General features: G+C 38.2%; 1 protein-coding gene across 1 annotated transcript in view; it reads left to right on the forward strand.

The window, feature by feature from the left end:
- The window catches only part of EYS (eyes shut homolog), a 939662-nt gene that overhangs the window by 242775 nt on the left and 674242 nt on the right, over window positions 1–22645 (forward strand). The window contains exons 12-14 of the mRNA XM_059831070.1: window positions 7007–7120; window positions 8307–8429; window positions 22102–22206. Coding sequence (XP_059687053.1) covers window positions 7007–7120; window positions 8307–8429; window positions 22102–22206 — 342 coding nt within the window. The remainder of the gene's footprint in view (window positions 1–7006; window positions 7121–8306; window positions 8430–22101; window positions 22207–22645) is intronic.

Raw genomic sequence — 22645 nt, forward strand, 5'->3', positions numbered from 1 at the left:
CAGAATTTTTTCCTATCCCTCCTCTTTTGCTCTATGACTTCAGGAAATTCTTACCTTCCTCCTAGAAGGAAAGAAAAGCAGCAAGAAGTTATGTTAATAACAATTATTAGTTCATAACTCATAATATTTAACTTAAAGAGAATAAGTGGCAAAAGATTCATTTCTCCTCATTTCAAGCATACCATACAGAAAATCATTAAGGTTTAGGCCAAACTTCATAGAAAATGCAGAAGGAAATACAAAAGATACTAAACGTCAACTTGCTAAAGAAATAATGCTTTATTCTACATATCAATGAATATAATAAAACAAAAAGACTTGAGAAATCAGGTATTGGATATCTGTTCTCTATCAGTCCCCTGAGAAAATATTTTTGAAATGGTTTCTGAGAAAGCTGTGTATCTGTAAAAGGAGTAAATAAAGGTTCCCATCTGTCTTTAACATTCTAACTTCTTGAACATTTATTCTGTCATCTGAAGCTGGCAGGAATTATCTTGTTAGAACTCCTCATGAATGTCTGATTGTGCATCCACAGAGCAATCGGATACAAATAACAAAACCTGGAAGTTATGTATTTGCTGCTTAAGAAAGAAACAACTCCCTCATTACTTCGAGAAAGGCTCTGGTCTCAGAGTTTTTCAGTTTCTGCAGAGCCAACTTGATGTTGTAGCTAAACTTAAAATACTAAATTTTAGCACATTACGATTTGCACTACATGTACCTCCAAACTCATTCTCCTGGACTTTTAAATTAGGAACTTTGATGAGTCCTGTGAAACAACTAATAACTTCCATGGGAATCTGACATGTTCTTCAAAGCTCCCAGTTTACAATTCATTAAAGAAATAATTATATAGTAATTAAAGAAAAACTAAACGTGATAATTCATGCATGTAGTCTGCTAGAATTTATAATAAGGTATTTACTAATTAATTTTTCCTCTCAGCTTTTCATTTTCATGATGTTTAATCTCATAATACATTGGTAAATGATTGTTTGTGTTTAAAATATGAAGAACTGTTTTACATGTCTTCACTCATTAGGAAGTTAGATATGTCATGTAAAACAGATTTTAAACCTAATTCATTTTGTCATGTTTTCCATTGGAAGTTTGAAACCACAGCACCCATCTAGTAGTTTATTAATTGATTCCAATTTTACAGGGGTTTTTTAAGGTATTTTTTACAGCAAAATTCTTCGTATACAGAACTGCATATAAGATATGCAGGCTGAGTACTTGAGCACGTTCCCATCACTGCACAGAAAATTGCTCTCAGCTACCACTTTACATCACGAGGGTTTTTATTTTCATTCTCACTATAAAGCTGGTCCCAAACTATGGTTCTGATGATAAAATCATAAGGAATAAACAAATACGCAGTTCTGCATTTGGATATGCTGTGGAACGGTTATATTAAAGGACATTGCTGTTAAAATTACTAGATTGTAAGACTCTCAGAATGTCTTTTCAACAGCAATTAATCTCATTCTTCTTTTATTATTTTCCACTTTCTTTCGACATGAGGTTATCAGCTGACACAGATCAGAATTGGCAAGTTGCCTATTCTGAATTCTCAAGTGGAAGAGATTAGATTGGGTAGGACTAACCTTGGAAGTAAACGTGACAATGTGTACCTATGAGATCATGGTATCTTTAAATCATGGTAGATAGCAAACTGTGTTATCACAGCATAGAGCTCAGCCTGTGTTCTACCACTTGCTTAGACACTTCATATAAGCAAATATCCCATTAAGAGGTGTGAGCTGTTGCAGCTATGCTGTGTGCCATCCATATCAGGTCTAGTAAGTTCAAAGCTAGCTCAAAAGCATAGTCAGACTGTTTTGAACAGGCTATAGCTCTGTTGCCAAATTACCCCGACTGAAACTTATACAAGCTCTTCTGTAGCTGCTTTTTTTTTGAAGAATAGAGGATCTTCAGGAAAGAAAATACAATTTCAGATTTGCTACTGTTGATGTAATGACCCGTTCATGGCCTGTAATCCTAAGTAATCTGAGGAACTTTCCTAAGCAATCTTCAGTTTTGTAGAAACTAGACACATCATTGGTCACCTTCCAACTGTTGTGTTTCTTTCCAGCTAGAGATCATTACTAGAAGGGGTTTGGAGACACACACTTCCTAACATTAGTCCTTACGTGTGAAATCAGTTGTGACTGCAAATGGACCGGGATATTTGGTTGTTTTGAGTTTCTTTTATTTTTCTTTCCTTTACAATGCCCAGTGATAGTGGCCAGGTGTTAAAATGGCAATTATCTCGACAATTAGATCATCAAGCATGTCACATATAATTCCTGATTTTAGCGGTTTAAACAAGTGTAAGTTTGTGATATTCAAAGCTCTATTTCTGGAAGAATACAAAGTTGTTATAATAAATGACATAAAATAAAAATATAAAAAGTAGGTCAATATGGAAAGTGCAAAAAACAACCCTTCAAAATTACTAATTATGCAATCGTAAGTTGAACAATGACTAGCAAAGTCTTCGTTCAACAAAAAAGTTTCTGTGGTTTAGAAGACCACAAAACAAACATTAGTCAATGCAATCATACTAAAAATACTTCAGAAAAAGATATCAACATTTGTTGGACTCTTTCAAGCAGTGAGAATTTGCAGTGCTCTGGGTTTTGAGTGTTATAATCTCACAAAGAGATCTAAGAATCTACAATTTAAGAATATACATAGGTGTAAAGACTACCTATGCAGGAATAAACTGCACAAATAAAAAATGTGAAACACTATTTAGATTGTAGTTCTGCAGAGGGCAATTTGGGAGCTATAGGCGATTTAAGCTAGACATGATTCACAAACATCACACAATTGTAAAAATATAACAAGTATTTTTCTGAGAAGTGTAATATGTAAGGATACACAACACATTACAGCCAGAGTTAGAATACTGTATTATACACAAGTACAGGAACAGAAAAGACAGGAACTTGACTCATCAGAGATCTAAGGAACAAGACTTATTAGGAACTATGGGAGAAATTGTTTGTTTGGGTTTTTTTTTTAATCAACAGAATGCTGATTGGAAATATCAGTCATAATATGTACATAAAAAAGTCAAGATATGTAAAAATCTATGAAGAGAAGAGAAACCAGTTCTTTTCTATATCCCTTGTAAATAAGCCAGAAGGGTAAGGTAAGGAAGTCTAATTTAAGTCTAATTTAAAGAAAACCTGCGGGAATAGTGAAGACAAAGGCTACTGGTACATAAGTACAGTGAACCCTGTCCCCAGGAAAACTTTACCAAGGACCAATTTGGTTAAATCTCTATGAGTTATTTTCTTCTTGAGCTATGGATGGACTATGGTGACAAGGTCAACATCATAACACACAGGGACAGCAAGCATGCTTGATTCCAGGTGACAGATCAAAGAGAGAGGCAGAAACATCATGTTATGTCAGTTTCTGGTTCTGTATGAGGTGTCAGACACAGGGTTTTATCTCCATGACCACAGGACCCTGTTTGAGGAATGAGACTGTTGGGAAGAGACAGATTTATCTGAAAGAGCGGTTCAAGGACATCTTTGCCAACAGACATGTTAGTGAGGAGGGCATTAAAAAGGTGACCAACACTTTTCATGCTAGAACCTTGGGTATTTTATGGTCCAAACATTCATGTCACAAGTATCTAGATTGGTAGCCCCTGCAGTATGGCAGTCTATATTTCATAATACCTTGCTGCAGGTTTTTCATCTTCAAGAAAGATAATGAGACTACCAATCTTGATATTGAAACAACACATGTAGGGTGGGCTCGGTGTGAGAAAGCTCACCTACTCTTAACTGAAATGAACTGGACATAGATGTGTATTTGAGCCTGCATGAAGGGTTAGTGCATTTTTTAGCTTGCTCCCATGCTGTGTTCTTCCTGGGAGCACAGTTGCATGCAAAGTATTTCAGATCTTAGTTTACTTTTGATCTTGAATATGGGTTTAAAGGCTACATGTAAAATATCATATAAAATGGAATCAACGGTAAAGATATGTATGAGTAAAGATAACCAGTTAATGAGGAAACTTCATTAATAGTGAAAGCTAAATTAGACAAATTTAGTTCAGGACTTGAATGCTGTATAATAATTTTATGATACTTACACTATTTGGAAAATGAAGTCTGTTATGAAATATCTAAGTGATGGGAAAATAAAGCTCATTGGAACTTTGGACAAGTGGAGACATCCTAGGTTATTGAGGCCAGTTCCACAATGCAACAGAGTGACAAAAAACTAACCTGGAAGGGACAGCGTAGAGTTTCCTGGTTTGACCTTAACAATGCTTCAACCTGAACAGCACTGCTTGTTTTTCTTTTACTACATCTGCAAATGGAAACAATGTTTCACTTCAGGAAGAAAGCCTTTGGGAAAAATAATGTGTTCTTAACCAAAAATCTATTCCCCGGATGATACTTTTATCATTAATGTTTAGTAATGTATCCTCTCAAAAAGTAAGGACTAATCATATTTCCAAATACAACACAGCTAGCAATGCTGGTAAATTATAACATCTGCAAAATGAACACAGGAATTACAGTTTACCTCATATTAATCTGTATGATTTGTACCCTCTACCCTCAATATATTAATTACTATGGACTATCTACATTTTCTTTGATAGTTAGGTAGAATCATGGGAAATATATGATACCAAATAATCCAGAATAAGCCAAATAGTGATGATTGTGTTGTGCCTTCTAAAAAAGTTCAGTCTAAGACAAGATGGAGAAGGAGATTCTTTGAAAGCACGTCTGATATATGACTTCTCTTGTATTCTATGCAGGTTGTGCTCTGTATCTTATGTGAGAACCCAACCATATATTAGAATTCATCAATAAATTCTGCAAGAAACAGGGAAAAGAACTCACATATTGATCGCACTGGGACACTTTTATTTATCTGCATTTGTTGTTATTCTGATTACACAAATATCAACTCCATAAAAATTATTTTTTCTGGTATTCACAAATGCATCCAAGATTAACATTTTGTGATGATTCTGAAGGCTTTTGAATTTGTTTTCTAAATGAGATAAGGTTAAGGTATTTTAAAGGTGACATTAAAATAGGAAGGAAAGGTGTAAAATTATCTGTCTTTCCTAACATATACAATTGTTTTAATTTATTGATTTATTTTTATTTGGTAGTTTTAAAAATATTTTTTTTTAAAAATAAAAAAATTGATAATTTTTTGCTTTACATAAATAAACATCTGTTTAACAGTGTGTCATGCTTTCACTATACATCTTTCACAATTCATGTCCTGGGAACCTAATATAAAAAAGAATGCTTTTTCTCCATTTGAATAATTATGCTAAGGTACGTGGAAAGAAACTGAACAGAAGAAGAGAAGCAAAACATTCAACAGGAACATTTTCATTTTATATATATGGATTTCTTTTTTTATTTTATTAACAATGAAGATATGATTTATTTTGTTCTTCCAATCAAACTGAATGTGCTAATGGTTGTGCAAAGATTAGTGGTAATATTTGGAATTAACATAGAACAAAGCTATAGATGTGTGGTGAGTTGACCTTGGCTGGCTGGCAGACCTCCCCCCAGCCACTTTCTCACTCTGCCCTCTCACCAGCACGGGAGGAGAAGAAAAGATGAAAAAGCTCATGGGTCAAGATAAAGACAGGGAGATCACTTACCAGTTACTGTCACAGGTAAAACAGACTCAAATTGGGGAAAATTGGTTTAATTTATTGCCGATTAATGTAGGTTTGCATAGTGAGAAACAAAGGAAAATTAAAACAACACCTTTCCCATCCCTGTTTTTTTCCTGAGGATCAACTTCACTCTTCATTCCCTACTTCTCTTCCTCCTCCCCACCCCAAGCAGCACAGGGGGATGGGGAACAGGGGTTGTGGTCAGTCCATAACAGCTCCTCTCTGCTGCTCCTTCCTCCTCACACTTTTCCCCTCCCACTGTGTGGGCTCTCCATGGGCCACAGTTCCTTCAGGGCACATCCACCTGCTCCAGCGTGGGGTCCTCTATGGGCAGCAGTGTGGATATCTGCTCTGGTGTGGTCCTCTGCACCTGGAGCACCTTCTCCCCTCCTTCTTCTCTGACCTTGGCACTCATAGGGCCGTTTCTCACACTTTTTCCCCCTTACTCCTCCTTGTGCAGCATTTTGCCCCTTCTTAAATATATTACACCCAAGATGGCACCACTTTGGCTGTGGGGCTCAGCCGTGCCCTGCGGTGGGTGGGTTGGAGCCGGCTGGAACCGGCTGTGTCCGGCACGGGGCAGCCCCGGCCTCTCCTCACAGGGGCCGCCCTGCAGCCCCCCCGCCAGCGCCTGGGCACCTGCACCCCACAGAGTGTGTCAAAGTACCTGTAAGAAATGAGAAAATTGAGTTACCCTTTCCTTTTGTAAGTTCCATTAGCCTTTGGTTTTTTGTTTTAATGACGTCTGCTTTCCTTCTTTTAGTAACATATACAGCATCCTCATCTATTGTAATTAAGCTGTGCACTTTACACATGCTGAAGACCTGACTCGTATGGCATGTGCTTGTTACACCTCAGTGTATTTGTACTCTGTATTTTTTTACTGCTCTTCTCCACAGTTGAAAGCACCAGACAATGGATGACAGATAACTGATGTACTGTCTCTTATATTAACACAGCAAAATTCAAAAAAGGTGTCATAAAAATACTAGTGACTCTAATACAAGCAAAACATTTTAAAACCTGTATACTGTTTGTATACTGCTATGAATGTCTTCTTACTTTCTGGAAGTACTTCACTTATTGCTTTATTCCAGCCATAAAGACATATATCTGTAATACTGAATAAGAAATGAGTGAAATTTAATTCTTTGTAAATAAAATACAGAAGTTCTGACTTCCAGCATCCTTTTTCAGGGGAATATGGATCATAGCACCTTCTGGTTTTAATTACAGAACACATTTGGAATAAAAGTTTCATGTTAATAGCGCACATAAAGATGAAGAAAATCAAAGATTATCTTACTTTCTTTGCAGGTTTTTCAGGCCAGTACTGTGAAACAGAAATGAATCAGTGTGATTCAGCTCCCTGTTTGAATGGTGCTGTCTGTCAGAATGATGTCAACAGCTATGATTGTTTTTGCCCTGAAGGTAGGTTGTTCAAAATAATTTATTTTTATTATCTTTGACAATTTTAAAAATTGCCTGCAGTCTGCAAAACATCTTCTTGACAGTCTTCAAAACCATTGTTAAGATTTCCTTTCTATGAAAGTTATTAATTCTCTTCTGAAGTTTCATTTGTATCTTTGTCCACCAAGGCACCCAATAAAACAAGAATGCTCATTAAGAATGGAGACAGATATACGTGCAAGTGCTACTTTTTTTAGACGGAACTTCATCATTTTAGCAACAGATATTGGAAGGCAGTTGAAAATTTAGCTTGGAAAAAACCATTCTGCTGTTCAGTCTGCCTTACCAGTTTATAGAAAAATAAATCATGGCATCCACATTGATAATTTTGTGGCTTACTTGTTACCTGTGAGACATGGGTCTGATTAAACTCCAAATGCAAACTAGAACTGTTACTGTACACATTATTAATGAACTAAGGGTAATTCTAAAGTTTTATGACTTAGGGATCAGTGGAAATTTGTTCCATGGTCAGATTGAGAAATTATGGGACTATGCCTTGCACTGAGTGTGCTGATAGCTTAGCATTAGTCACGGTCTTCCTGTAGCCATGGCCTGTGACAGCACTAATGATAGTAATTTTGTAGCATGACCATGAATTAGAATACATTTACAAGAGCGTAAAATGTCAGATATTGGAGTGGAGATTCTCCAGCAATTTCAAGTACAAAAAAACACTGTTGGACTTATGAGTTTGCCAAAAGTCACTATGACACAAGAAACAAACAGAGAAAAAGTATAGAAGTAACTATTTGAGAGCTGATTTTTAAAACTATAATTAGATGTCCAAATCCCAGCATCACTTAGCTTCGTCTGCAATGTTCTCAAATGGCAGAAGATATACACTCTTAAGTCTCTGCTAAACAAAAAGTTCAACTAAATTGATAAAAATACTGAATCCTAAATTTCTTCTTTCAATTAATAGCTCCTTTTAAAGTATATTTGATGGTCAGATGTATTTTTCTATTAACGACAGAGCAAGAAAAGCTTTTAAAAAGATCTTTCAATAAGACTTCAAGATAATTTTATTACAAGAGCAAATTGAAAACAATCTATTTTTTTAGAAAAAGGGACCCAAAGACATGCTTTAGAAAAGAAGGCACAGATATAGCTGAATAATACATAACTCTGCTTTTTTCCAACCAAGGATTTGAAGGTCTGAACTGTGAAATCAACTTTGATGAGTGCACTTATGGCTTCTGTAAAAGCAATTCAACTTGTTTAGACCTGGTTGCAGACTACAGTTGTGTTTGCCCTCCAGGATTCACTGGTAAGATTTATTTTAACTCTGGAAAAGACAGTAAATAGTTAAACTTCTTATTTCCTTTTTTGCAATTAAAACAAACTCTTTTTAATTGCATTTTGTGCTATTGATAATCTGCTTTGACTTCCCTCCTAATATGCTAAAAAATTGAAAGCGGTGTGTATGCTGTTTGACTAATTGATCGAAAGCAAAAGTGTATTTTGCCTAGAAAAACAAGTGTTCGGAAAACACCTAATCTGTGAAAAATAGATGAGCAATGACAGCTATAGCTGGTGCTGTTTGTCTTCAGAAGATCGTATCACAGCCATACTTGATTGAGATAGAAAGGAGAATACAATTTTAGCAAGAGGACATTTTGTTCTCTTCAAGAAAGATACCATCAGATCCTTATGATAAATAGCTTGTAAATTGCACAATTATTTGTGTGTCTAACAGTTTTAAGAAAATAGCTCTTGCATCAGGAGCAGTCTTCATGGCCCTACTTTCTGCCAGAAGCAGCTAACAGGATCATGGGGAAATCAATAAAACTGTCTCAAAAAATATGCCATCTTAACAACTAATATGCTGTGATGTCAGGGATTGGAACACACTGACTTTCAGCTGCTGATTTCAGAGAGGCAAATGGAGCAGCATTAGTCATCAGTGGTAACAGGAAGACAAGCAGTGGCAGTCTCAGAAAGTATACACAGTTAGTGGGTGTTGTAATAAAAAGCCAAACAGATATGTACAGAAAGCTCAAAATCCGTGGTGACCAATGGAGAGGAAAGAAAAAAATGAAAGAGATCTATTATGGAGAAATGAAAGGTTAAAGAAGCAAACAGAGCAGTGAAGGATGAGGAGGCAAAATTAAGTTATAAGTAAATAGAACATTTTGGGTGGATAGTAACACCAGTGACATCCTGTTTAGGAGCACTTCACACATATTTTGTCAATGGTTAAAAATAGGCAGATGGGACATAAGGAATATAAGATGATACACGGAGATTTAGAATCTGTGAAAGTGATAATAGTTGCAGTTCCCACAGACGTCTGTGATTTTGCTTGATTCGTGCCAACATATTCTAATATAATTCAGCATTACAAAACTGAGATGTGCTCTATTTCCAACAAGATCATATTCTCCTTTTCTTCTTTCTTTGATAACTGGCTTTGCAGTCATGAGTTTGCATAGTATATGCCTATTTTGTGTCAATCATGAAAATAATGGAGGTGATTACAAAGTATTTACTCATATAAATAGAAGCATTTTTAATGAAATAATTTTAAAAGAAGGAGCTTTAAAAACTCTTACTGCTATACTGCAAGGATCAAAATGGAAAACATCTAACTTTTCTGTAGTAGGTTGCAGTCAGTCAGTTTGAACTAGGGAATGAAGGAAAAGCTGTTCCTTTGAAAATATAGCTACACTCCCTTGGGATATGATGGAGTCCACGTTACAGAACTGGAACTATAAACTAATGTGTAGCTGTCACCAAGGCATCCTGGAACAGGGTATGTTCTCCTAAGGAGGAACACTTTCTCCTAGGTTCATACTGATGCAAATAGTTTGCCAATAACATATCTGTTCATTCCAAGGCAAAAAGGAGTCAAGATCTGTCAACAGTAAAACAGCTACCAGTGAGTTCTGGGCAGATTTTAATGTATACCTTGAGGCCTATGTTCACAGAATCACAGAATCACTACGGTTGGAAAAGACTTGTAAGATCATCAAGTCCAACCATCAACCCAACACCACCATGCCCACTAAACCATGTCCCACAATGCCACATCCACACGTTCCTTGAACACCTCTAGTGATGGTGACTCAACCACCTCCCTTGGCAGCCTGTTCCAATCCCTGACAACCCTTTCAGTGAAGAAATTTTTCCTCATATCCAGCCTGAACCTCCCCTGATGCAACTTGAGGCCATTTCCTCTTGTCCTGTCGCTAGTCACTTGCGAGAAGAGACCAGCACCCACCTCTCAGCCACTCCCTTTCAGGTAATTGTAGGGAGCAATAAGGTCTCCCCTGTCTCCCCTGCTCCAGACTGAACAACCCCAGTTCCCTCAGCTGCTCCTCATAAGACTTGTGCTCCAGACCCCTCACCAGCTTCGTCGCCCTTCTCTGGACATGCTCCAGCACCTCAATGTCCTTCTTGTAGTGAGGGGCCCAAAACTGAACACAGTATATTTGAAGTGCGGCCTCACCAGTGCCGAATACAGGGGCACGATCACATCCCTACTCCTGTTGGCCACACTGTTTCTGATACAGGCCAGGATGCCATTGGCCTTCTTGGCCACCTGGGCACACTGCTGGCTCATATTCAGCTGTCTGTCAACCAACACCCCCAGGTCCTTTTCCCCTGGGCAGCTTTCCCGTCACTCATCCCCAAGCCTGTAGCGTTGCATGGGGTTGTTGTGACCAAAGTGCAGGACCCAGCACTTGGCCTTTTTGAACCTCATACAATTGGCCTCGGCCCACCGATCCAGCCTGTCCAGATCCCTCTGCAGAGCCTTCCTACCCTCGAGCAGATCAACACTCCCTCCCAACTTGGTGTCATCTGCAAACTTGCTGAGGGAGCACTCTATCCCCTCATCCAGATCATCGATAAATATATTAAACAAGACCAGCCCCAAAACTGAGCCCTGGGGGACTCTGCTTGTGACCGGCCGCCAACTGGATTTCACCCCATTCACCACAACTCTCTGGGCTCGGCCATCCAGCCAGTTTTTTACCCAGCAAAGAGTGCACCTGTCTAAGCCATGAGCTGCCAGTTTCTCCAGGAGAATGCCATGGGAAACAGTGTCAAAGGCTTTACTAAAGTCCAGGTAGACAACATAGACAGCCTTTGCCTCATCCACTAGACAGGTCACCTGGTCATAGAAGGAGATCAGGTTGGTCAAGCAGGACCTGCCTTTCATGAACCCGTGCTGGCTGGGCCTGATCCCTTGGTTATCCTGCACACACCCTGTGAGCACCCTCAAGATGAACCTCATAATCTTCCCCGGCACCGAGGTCAGGCTGACAGGCCTGTAGTTCCCTGGATCCTCCTTCCAGCCCTTCTTGTAGATGGGCATCACATTGGCAAGCCTCCAGTTGTCTGGGACCTCCCCTGTTAACCGGCACTGTTGATAAATGATGTCTTGGCAAGCTCCTCCGCCAGCTCCCTCAGCACCCTTGGGTGGATGCCATCAGGCCCCATAGACTTGTGAGTGTCCAGGTGGCTTAGCAAGTCGTTAACTGCTTCCTCCTGGATCATGGGGAGTTTATTTTGCTCTCCATGTTGAAGTCATAGAAGTTCACATGACTGCATATTGGCTGTTACGAAAAGGCTCTGTTTTCTCCTGCATTTCCTGTATAAAAGACTTTTCATCATGAATGTGCTATTGATCTCACTTGATATTGGCTTTTTTTGTGAGGCAGGAGTGCTCCCACCAGAAAACAAATCAGCCAGTCTACTGACTGGAATTGGAAGTGGGGATAAGGATCCTCCTGATTACACTGAATATTTTCAGCTGTGCTTATGCTATTTGTATAATAAATGCACAGCCAGCCATTGCGGATGTCATTAGGTCTGCTCTCTCCAGGCCTTCCAACAACTGCTTCAACCTCCCTAGAAAGAGTCTTTGATGCAAAATACTGAATACTTGAACTTCTATCTTCTAAGAAAAGCAAGGAGTGGTAAAAGTCCATGTACTTCTGAGTTCTAGGACTGATGTAAATGGCCCGAGAAGATATTGCCATAACAACAGTGACACACTCAAAATCTTTTTAAGTGCAATAAGAAACATAGTGTAATATAAGAATTTTTTGTTTATCCAGTTAATAATTAATCAATGTAGAAATTCATATTATATAATGAACATAGGAAAGTGCCATTAACAGCACAGTCAAAATTATTATACCAGAAAACTTATTAATATCTATGCATTTTCTTTGGTGTTATGTTCAACTTTCCAGTGTGCCTCTGGGTCCTACAGGTGACAGTTTCAATCTTCTCAAGAAGGAGTGGGGGAATTTAGGCCTTAGTCATTAGCATCTTGAGCCTGTTGCCGAGAGAAAGATGATGTTCCTCCTGGGGGTTTCTTCCTCCTTAGTCAGGGGTCCATTTGGGGTTATTTTTACACATTTTCTCATCTAGCTTGTATCCTTCTCCCCCAGCCCTATGCACACAAAGGGCTATGGTTTGTCAGACAGTGACAGGCGGGGGGTGTCACCCCTGCTGGAGCAGGGGAGGCAGCAGCCACTGCCCCCAGCGCAGGCATTAAACCAGCGATGTCCAGCTCAGGCCATGGCAAGGCTGAGCCCCTCCACTGCCGGGTCAGTGCAAAGCCAGGGCATCCCCCTGCTGAGGGCAGAAAGCATATTCACTGGGCTACAACACTTAGCTCTGACTACATGGAGGCACAAGTTAGAAAGTTCATCAACAGATCTGCTAACTCCCTATCGATCACATCTTGTGTTTTTCTGATGAGACTTGATCAAGGAAGTGAAATTTGAAAAAGGACAGTAAATTTATAGGGCTGATTTTTTCTTTTCAATTTTTTTTGAACACGTTTTTGTTTTCCTAGCATGTTAAAAGGTATTTCCAAATAAAGTTTAGCCTAATCATCTGAGCTGGTTGGGTACAAAAACTGCCTTAGGCCTAGTTGTTTCCTTGTCTTGCTGTTCACTAGCTCTGTGCATGGCAGCATCACTCTGCTTTGGTGTCGCATGCCTTGTGCATGAACGCTCTGCTGGAAGGGCAGTGTTGGACAGGAGGGAGATAGCTGCCTGTTTGAATGGCCTTGTCTCTTTGTGCTGCTCCACAGGTGGTGGAGCTTTTTCCTTCCCTGGGAGCAGAGCCTGGAAGGGGCAATACTGTGCACGTGGCAAGGAGCAGGCCTGGATGGACGGAGCCCGCTCTCTCCTGCTGAGGAAAGCCAGGAGGACAGGAACACCCAAAACACCTGAGAGAGTCCTGAGAGGAGCAGGGAGTCTTCTTGCAGCTTCCGCTCCCAAGTGCAGTTTTTATTGTTAGAAGGGTGCACACCTGAGTGCTGACAGCTTTGCAACCTGTTGCATGGAGTTGCCTTTACTCTAAGCAAGATAGGCAGACAGAGAGAAGCAGCTCCTAAGAAAGACAAGGAAAAGACTTTATTAAATCAAAGCTTGCTCTCAAATGCCCTCTTGTGGAAGTCAGCGTACACAGGATCACTAGAATCCCATAGTAAATTGCTGCTGGACGGATGACTCCCCCTGCCTGTCACTGTCTGACAAACCATAGCCCTTTGTGTGCGTGGGGCTGGGGGAGAAGGATACAGGCTGGGTGAGAAAATGTGAGAAAACTGACAAAACATTGTGAGGGAAGGAGGTGGCAGTGCTGCCATCTGTCCCTATGCTAGTAAGGTGACACCAGTGAACACTGGGTAGAAAAAAACATGATTCCAAAGTGATTTTTACTTTAGCACTTAGCACTGAATTTTGTTGTAACTTATATGCATGAGATTCTTAATCTGACTTCCTGAATTATATCATGGTCCATATGAATTCTCTATGTGTAACATGATCCTTGGTTTATGTTTTGCCTGTCTCTCATTCATGTTCATCATTATCATGAGGCAGTATGAATCAACGGTCAAAATCTACCGTCAGTCACATGTTGACTTAAATAAGCCTTTAGGCTTTAAACAGCAGACTAAATAAATTTGCAAGCCTTTTAATATGCTTTCTGAAGATCAAATCTATATAATTTCCTCTGGCATGTCTCATACTACAAGCTTTAGGAATCCTGTAGTAGCTATTGTGGCTAAACAAGTGGTCCCTGCAACACTGTACATTTGACAACCAAAATTATAAAAGGATGTGCAGTGTCTTCTAGCTCAACTCACTCCATCACAAGGCAAAAGGTGATACCTTTTTTTGTGCTTTCCAAATCTTTTGCTGTGCATTCTTTTCCTATGATTTTCTAAGCTTTGCTTTCAGTAAGCCTGCAAAAGGTGTTCTATTTTAGGCAGCTTTTGGCTGACCCAGATGTTTTTAGTTAGTATCAGGACCACTGCACAGTTTAAAATCATTGAGTCACTCCATCCTCCATTCCACCCTAATCATCTCCAGTCCTGTCCTCAACAATTCAAAAGAAAGAATTGTCCTGAGAAATCTGTTGGTGCTCACCCATCTTTAGAGTCAGTCAGATACTCAGTCTCACTTGCACCTCATGCATCAGATTATTGTTCCACATTAATGGCCCTTACAGAAGCAGGCCAAAAGCCTCTTTCCTCTGATGACCCCTAATGACCGAGTTCATATAAACAACATGCCTGTGTCTGATCTCTAGTCAAAGCACTGAGGTTTTTCAAAGCAGCCCAAAACCTGGAAGCTGAAGACTGAAGAGGGTGGCATGGTTCCCCCGGCTCCTGGCCAGCAGAGCTCTGACTCACAGCAGGCCCATGGTAGCACAAGAGTGAAGGGTTGACTGCCTTTCCCCCTGCTCAGCTGGGACAGTGCCGATGGGGTGCTGGTTTTCAGAAACACTCTAGAAGGCAAGCTGCTGAGAGCAGGCTTCCTATGGTTGGGCGTGCAAACTTAACATGCTGGAAAATAAACACTATTTATGCATAGATGGAAATGTATTCAATATGTATTTCTGTGGTTATTAGAGAATGGTTATCATCATGTCTAATGTGTAAGTGTACCTGCTTCACCTGGAAGGAATTCAGGTTAGAACACTGAGTGGGAAAAAAAGATCAGTGGAGTGCAGAAAAGTCTGTTTAAGTTTCATCATGCTGCAAATTACATTACATAAAAAATTTGATAAACTAATACGTAAAAAATATTGAACTGCATGAAAGAAAAAAAAACAATTATAGTTCAGTAGCAATGCTTTTTCCAGTCGTCTAAAAAAAATAAGCAAAGTCTCTTTTTTTTTTTGTGAGAAATCAAACAGCACTTTTCTCCAATAGTTTTCCATCTGCAAATACTAAGCATGATTCACTTAAATTAGAAGGTGAATAGTAACAGTTGGAATCATCTGACAAAAGATAAGTTAATTCTTCAATCAAAAATTTAATTTGTTTGTATGGGATTTATTTTATCATTGTGCTACTGGAGGTGTTATGAGATTATTTTTGTATTTCAGTTTATCTCCTTTATTTCAGATATAATGGGTTTTTTTCAATAGTGATGCCAATTGTCATGCATAATATAATGTATGTAGGACATACATTAATATCTTTCTGGGTGTGACTGTATTTAATTAATTTTAGATAAATTGGAACATAATAATTTAATAATAGGCATGTTTTTCAGTTTAAAAAATGTTGTCAGTTGCTGGGAGGCCCTTATCAAATAAAAACTGAAAAACAATCATGTCTAGAAAAGCTCATACAGTCATTAAAGCACAGGCAGAAGACTCTGGAAAACATGGTTGAAATTTTTAGTCTTCCTGAGTTACTATAGGAATTTAATCAATTTTTTCCTTAACTCCATATTTTTTTCTATAAACTATTTCTCTCTTCTCCTTTTCTTTGCATGTGTTTTCTATTTATATTCTAAAGAGTTAAGGTCATGGATGACATCATGCTATGAACAGTAATATGCCAGCACAGTGAGCGCAATTTTTACTTTTTACATCTGAGTGCACCTGTAAAAATAACATACAGATATCAAGACAGAATTTCCTACTGCATCAAGATTTTTATATAACTGTCTCAATTAACTTGTTAGGACTACATTTTCTGTGTAGCAATCAGTGAATGAACTCTGACATAAGAAAATCTGCCTCCAGCCAACTTCCCCAGTGCACATTTTCCATCCCTCCCAGATATTCTGTTAATGAATTTGAGAAATGGAAGGGGTATCTTACATAAGAATGGTTTTCTCTAGCTTTTTTTACAGTTGACGGTTCCTGATCTGACAAAAATCCACCAAATCATTGATGTTGGAAAGTTGTTCAACACTGCCTTTGCAATACCAACTAGCATTCTACCAGAGGTTTTGATACTAAATTATATTTCCCAGTATATACTGGACTGTGTTTTTAACAAGTGAAACAATTTACCTTTGGGCACCCTATTCTTTGACAGAGCAATACTATAAAAGGTATGACATTATCAGTTTTAGTATGACCACACGAAGTATTAGCCATATTTGGTGCCGTCTTCAGTAACACAGTTGACTTTTTTTCTTCTTCACTCTTTGGCCTTTTTCTTTGTCTTTTTTCTTTTTTTCTCCCCACAAATTCCTCTTTCTCAGTTCTGCAACTCCCTATAACTACTGATTTTGCTATATTTGAGGCATTTTACATATGTTAGGCTGTTGTTCTTTGTCCATTTTGTTATCCCTAGAACTGTTTTTGCCCAGCTCCTATGTTTGCTTCACCACCAGTAACTGGCCACAGGTGAGCTGTTAATAGCCTTGGAGTCCCGAGTACCATCCTACAAATGCACCTTCAAGGCCTCTGCTCTCTCCCCTGTACTCCTTCACACTGCAGCCTTACTCTAGGGTCATAATGAGTTCATTCTATACAGCTTAACTACTTGTTATTCCTGTCTACATCTTATTAACAATAAGCATAACATGATGCAATTGTACAAAATTAAAGAAAACTAAAACAAATGAGGCGAGATCCACCTGGCCGCTAGACAAGTCCTGAGGCCTCTGGTGTTAACTTGACACCAAACCTGTAGCCTGATGCTAGCAATGGCAGTGCTATATGTACTGGGCTACACAGCTGCAGTGGTGATAATTGGGACATTACCCCACAGCTTGACTCACTTCACTTAAACAGTAGGCTGATCAGAGGCTATTGCTCGCCCAGATCTGAAGAGTCTTGAGGCAGGAGGGGAAAAGCATTAAATGGAGAGTGATGTTTTTAAAGTTGTTTATACAACTTTTGTAAGAAGATTTTTTTCCTTGCCACTTTTGCAGTCAGGCAAGAAACAGAATCGTATAGATTATTTGCTCTGATAACAGCAGAGCAGCACCTGACAGCCACTTTTCCCAAGAATCTCCAAGGACAGGACGTACATTCCACATGATGATGACGATGCTACATGGCCCAGCTGCCTTGGGGTGGGCTATTGCTGTCACAGAAATATATCTGGCTCGCAGAATTGCCTTTTCCCAGGAAAGACCTACAGATGTTTTCCCAGGAAAGACCTACAGAAGGCTACAGGATGAGTGAATTTATTCTGGAAGTCTTCTAACAATCTGTAGATTGCTGGTTCTATGCTCTGCATTAGGTCTGTATACCAGAAGGCAGTTAATGTTGCCCATTAACCACCTTGTACTGAACCTAATTACTTAGTTTTGATTAAAGCACACATTGAATCCAAAACCATTTAAATGCATGAAGAGAAGCCAGAATTTCACTGGCATTCTTTTCTAGTAATAATCACCATCAGATTTAAAAGTTTATATTAAGTATCTTATTTAAATTTTTTGTCTTCAACTTTGAGCTATTGAGTCTCATTACCTTTTCTACACAATATTCTACTCTTATTAACCAAGTATTTTCTCTTTGTGAAGACACTTATATGCTGTAATCAAGTCACTTCTTGTTTTTGTTTGTTCTAAATGAAACAGATGGAGGTCTTCAAGCCTTTGCCGACAGCATACTTTCGTCAGTTGTTAAATAAATTGTGTAGCTCTTTCTGTATCCTTCCCACTTATTTTTAAATATGGAACAATGTAGTCAATGTTTTATGCAGAGGTATTTTACACATCAATATTCCTTCTTGGTTTTTAAATACATCTGAGAATTATTTATTTTTTTTTGGTCACAGCACTGCAATAGCACTCATATGCTGAGGTCTTCAGCATTCCTTTTCAGATCCCTTTTGTTGTTTCCTCATAAACAGTTCAGCTACAGTTCAGTAGCTATAACCTACATATCCTTTTCTTTGCTTGTATCTGGCAGCTGCAAGTGACCAGAAGTGACCTGCAGTACACTGAAAAATTTACTGTTTAACTAAACAAAAGTTATCACAAGATTTCAGTTAGTGTATATGCTTGCTCTCCTGTAGCAGGGAGATATAAGAAAGGAAATGAGACTGGCAACGCAGACTTTGTTTAAAAGTCAGTGTTGAAATAATAGAGTAAGGGCTTTTCACATTCACCTACAGAAAAAGAGGCTCAGGGAAATATGAAGTGACGTATTTGTCTCATTATGATTTTCTCATGAGAAAGACTTGAGGGCTGAATATCGGTTGAATGTGCCAAAAGCTGTACTGCTCTCTTTGTAAGGATAGGACTTTCCATCTATCCCTCTGTATTTTTAACCATGTATATTTATTGTGTGCATGAAGAATGTATTTGTTTCTGCCTGCTAGTGATAATATTTTTACTACACCCCAAGTGTCCTCTGCTTCTTCGGCTACTGCATGCCTGGACTCACCTCTGTCTTCTCTGACTAATACAGAAATGTGTTTTAATGGAGAGACAGAGTGGAGATACAGATTTGTATAGAAGCACTAGGTTCCAAAATGGGAGCTCTGTTATCACACACCAAATAACTTAAGACCTTTCCTATCCTGTTTTAAATTTCCTAGACTTTCTGATATGGATGACTCTTGGCCCTTCCTTACATGACCACAGATTTGGAGTACTTGTCCTACTCTACCCTACCATGACGCATAGCAAATTTCCAGACAATCCAACTCACTACATGAACATAAAAGCCTTTGGACCTTCTTCTGTGTTACAAACAGTGTGTGTGCCCTGTAAATTATATAATCATAGCACTAGACGAAAATACTAAAGATAATCTATTCCACCTTCACCCCAGCAGAAAACATGTACCATACTATGTCATTCCTGATATGTTTATCTCACCTTAAAGAAGTCCAACACCATTCCTTATTTTCCTCAGGGAATCTTTCCAGTGTGTTATTATACTAACCATTAGAAAGAGTTCCTTAACATCTAATCTGACTTTCACTGCAGTTTAAATGCATTACTTCTTATCCTGTCAGGTATGAACATGGACAACTAAAGACATTTGCAAAAGCCTTTTCATATTTTATAACTCTCATCACATTTCTAGTCAAATCTTCCTTATTTAGGCTTTACAGCCCCATTCATTTTGTTTTTCATAAGAAGTCATGCTTTCAAGTTCTTTGTCATTCTTGTCATGCTCATCTAGACTGTCTTCATTTGGTCCCATGTTTCTTCAATGTAGCTCACTGCACAGTGCAAAGCACTCCAAATGCAGCTTTACTCCAGATAGATGAGAATGGAATGATTACTTTATGCTTCTAACGGGCTATGTTCCTTTTTATCTGTCCCAGCACACTATTTGATTTGGAAAAAAATTCTGGGTTTTGTTCCTACTTAACTTGTGATTTGCTGTATTATGGTATCTTCCACTTCTGATTCTGACTGAATAACATTTGTTATTTCAAACTGTATCCAATTTTTCAAAATTTATGAAGATTTCTAACCCTGTCCTCCAATGTACCTTTATGTGTTGCCATAAATAAGCTTAGTCTGCTGTCCACCATCCAGACCGTTGAAAAAATTGAGTGGAACTAGGTGGACAGTAGACCTCTTTCAAAATCTGTGCAATTCATTCATCCATTTTAGTAGTAAAACTACTGACAACTAATGTATGAATATGGCTTTCCAACAACTTCTACTCATCTGATAATATTCTCTTGTAGTTCATATCTAGTCCAATTATTAGGATTTCACATGAGATAGCAGTAGAAACATTACTGAAGTAAAGGAATAGGACATCTGCTGCTTTTTTTTTTTAATCCACAGGGCCTGTAACTGTTGTAGAAGGGAACTGGTTTGCTTACATAAGGCTCTTTTTTAATACATTATTTTATATTTATAGGTTCTCACAAGTAATCAGTTTAGTAACTTTTTCCTGTATTTCCTCCAGGAACTGAAATTACACAAATGGATCTGTAATTTCACGACTCTGTTTTTACTCCTTTTTAAAGGCTGACTTTATTGAGTCTTCAGGTACTTTACCTATTTTCCACAAGTTCACAAAGAAAACTACTGAGTTTTTATCAGCCAGCTCTTGAAGTACCCAAGGGTAAAGTTCATCAGACCAGCCTATCTGAACATCTAACTCATTTGACAATTCTCCAGCGTGCCTTCTCTATTCAACACTGAAGTTTTGCCCTTTAATCATAGGTATCAATTATGATAACGATCTGCTTGCAGCTGACCTTTTTACTGATGACTGAAGCAAAAGAAGAATTGAACAATTTGGCAGGATATACCATATCAGTAGCAATCTTCTTCCATTGAATGGCAAACCATACCTTTCCATCATCTTTAATGCTGAAGTACTTACAGCATGATTTCTCATTACCCTGACCATCCCATGATAGTTACATCTTATTCAGTGCCTTTGCTGGTCTGATTTCATGCCTACATATTTATGCTGTACTTCTTAGGTTATCCTTAGTAACCTGACCTATTTTTGTTAGTTAGGCATTTTCATCCTTTGAAAAACAGGAAGTGCCAAGTTGGCCTCCTAATACCCAGTGTCTTTTTCCCTACAAAAAGATAGTTTGTCCTGGTGTACTTAAAGAAAGCAGTAACTTTTTTAATTACCTTTTTATTTTAGTTCAGCCTCTCATCAGGTTTCACATCAGACATTTTCTGCATTCTTTGCATTTTTTCTAAATTCCTTTGGTTTTATGTTGTTCACTGCCCTCTCCTCTCCCTTCCCACGATTCTTCAGTGCTCTCACTCAAGTTCTTCACATTCCGTTCTTCATATTCAGAGATTATTCTGCCCTTTTACTTAGAATCAAATCCCAAAAAATCTGTTTGTAGTCGCCTTTTCCACTATTGCATGAAAAAATTGCCAATAGCACATTCAAAAATGATGATTCCTTTCCAAAATGTTGTTTTCCATCACTTCTGGATAGAATACCAACAATCATTTTGCTCATTCACATCAGCGACAGGTACAGTTTCCTTCTCTGTCACCAGAGTAGCTTCTGGTATTCATGGGAGCTCTTAATCTCTCCAATTATCCCTTGAATTTGAATCAATTTTGGATCAGAAAGATCCCAGTATACATATATATATATCAGGCTAGAGCTTGCTTTAAATTAATGCAGTGTACAACAGAGAGATGAGGGACTGTGCATTTTCTTTGGTATGCCCAATGAGTTAATTGTTTTCATAACCCCCCTATTATATTGTCTTCTAAATATTCTCCTCTATATGTCTTCTGTATGTTCTCCTATATTTTTGTTGTTTCAGATTTGAATTAATTTGAATTGCAGCTCATTTAAATCTCTTTAAAAGAAGAAAAAATAAGAAACAGCTGAGTCAGTTTGTGGTTTTCTGTTGGGATCTGAGAAGTGGTTTTATTCATCTAAACATGGAAGCAACCTTGAGAAATATTTTTCTTATTATTGTTCTTGAGGTTATTAAATCTCTAAAACAGTTTTAAAATTATGGCATATAATTTTAGTAATTATAGTGTTGAGATGTAATGCTAGAATACACAAAGAATATATTTGCAAAAGTAGCTCATACTTATTCCTTTAAAATATTTAATTTGTTAACTATCAGCTATGATCTATGAATATCTCTGGTTTTAAAGCTGTCAAGCAGAAATAAAATAGTGTTTCCAACCTGGAAAAGTTCAATTGTGCAGTTGTCACTTGTACTGTGAAGTAGCTTTTCTGCTTTCCCAAACCCAGCATGATTTATAGTTTTAATGTTTCATTTTCTTTTCTATCAGACAAAAACTGTTCCACGGATATTGATGAATGTTCCTTCAAGCCCTGCAAAAATGGAGGCCATTGCCATGATTTGATTGGTGAATTTTACTGTGGCTGTTTGCCAGGTAAGAAGTCAGGTGATATTTAGGTGAGAAATGTTCTGTGGCATTCAAGAAAGAAATATAGTTTTTCATAAGCACACAACTAAGTAGTCATTTGTTTTGCTTGAAAAGAGAGAAGGACTTTAAGTGTACTTTACAATTGCTATGTGGCTGGTGTCAGCAGAATTTGTTTACAAAACATAGCTTGTGTACCAGAAGTCCTGCCTTGCAAATGGATGAATGAAGAGTCTTAGAAATCAAACACCACTGTCAGTGGTATTCACCACAGAATCTTTCAGGAATTCTGAATTTCTAAAACTTCGCAAAAGTAAATTTTCTTCCTTCCATGAATGTAGAATTATTTTGTTTCCTTCTTTTCTCCTAGCAAAAGTTATTTTTTAAATTTCTTATTATACACTGAAGAAAAAAAATGGGGAGAGTCTATCTAGTAGGTGTCATAAGG

The sequence above is a fragment of the Gavia stellata genome, chromosome 2, assembly GCF_030936135.1.
Source record: "Gavia stellata isolate bGavSte3 chromosome 2, bGavSte3.hap2, whole genome shotgun sequence".
Classification (NCBI taxonomy): Eukaryota; Metazoa; Chordata; class Aves; order Gaviiformes; family Gaviidae; genus Gavia; species Gavia stellata.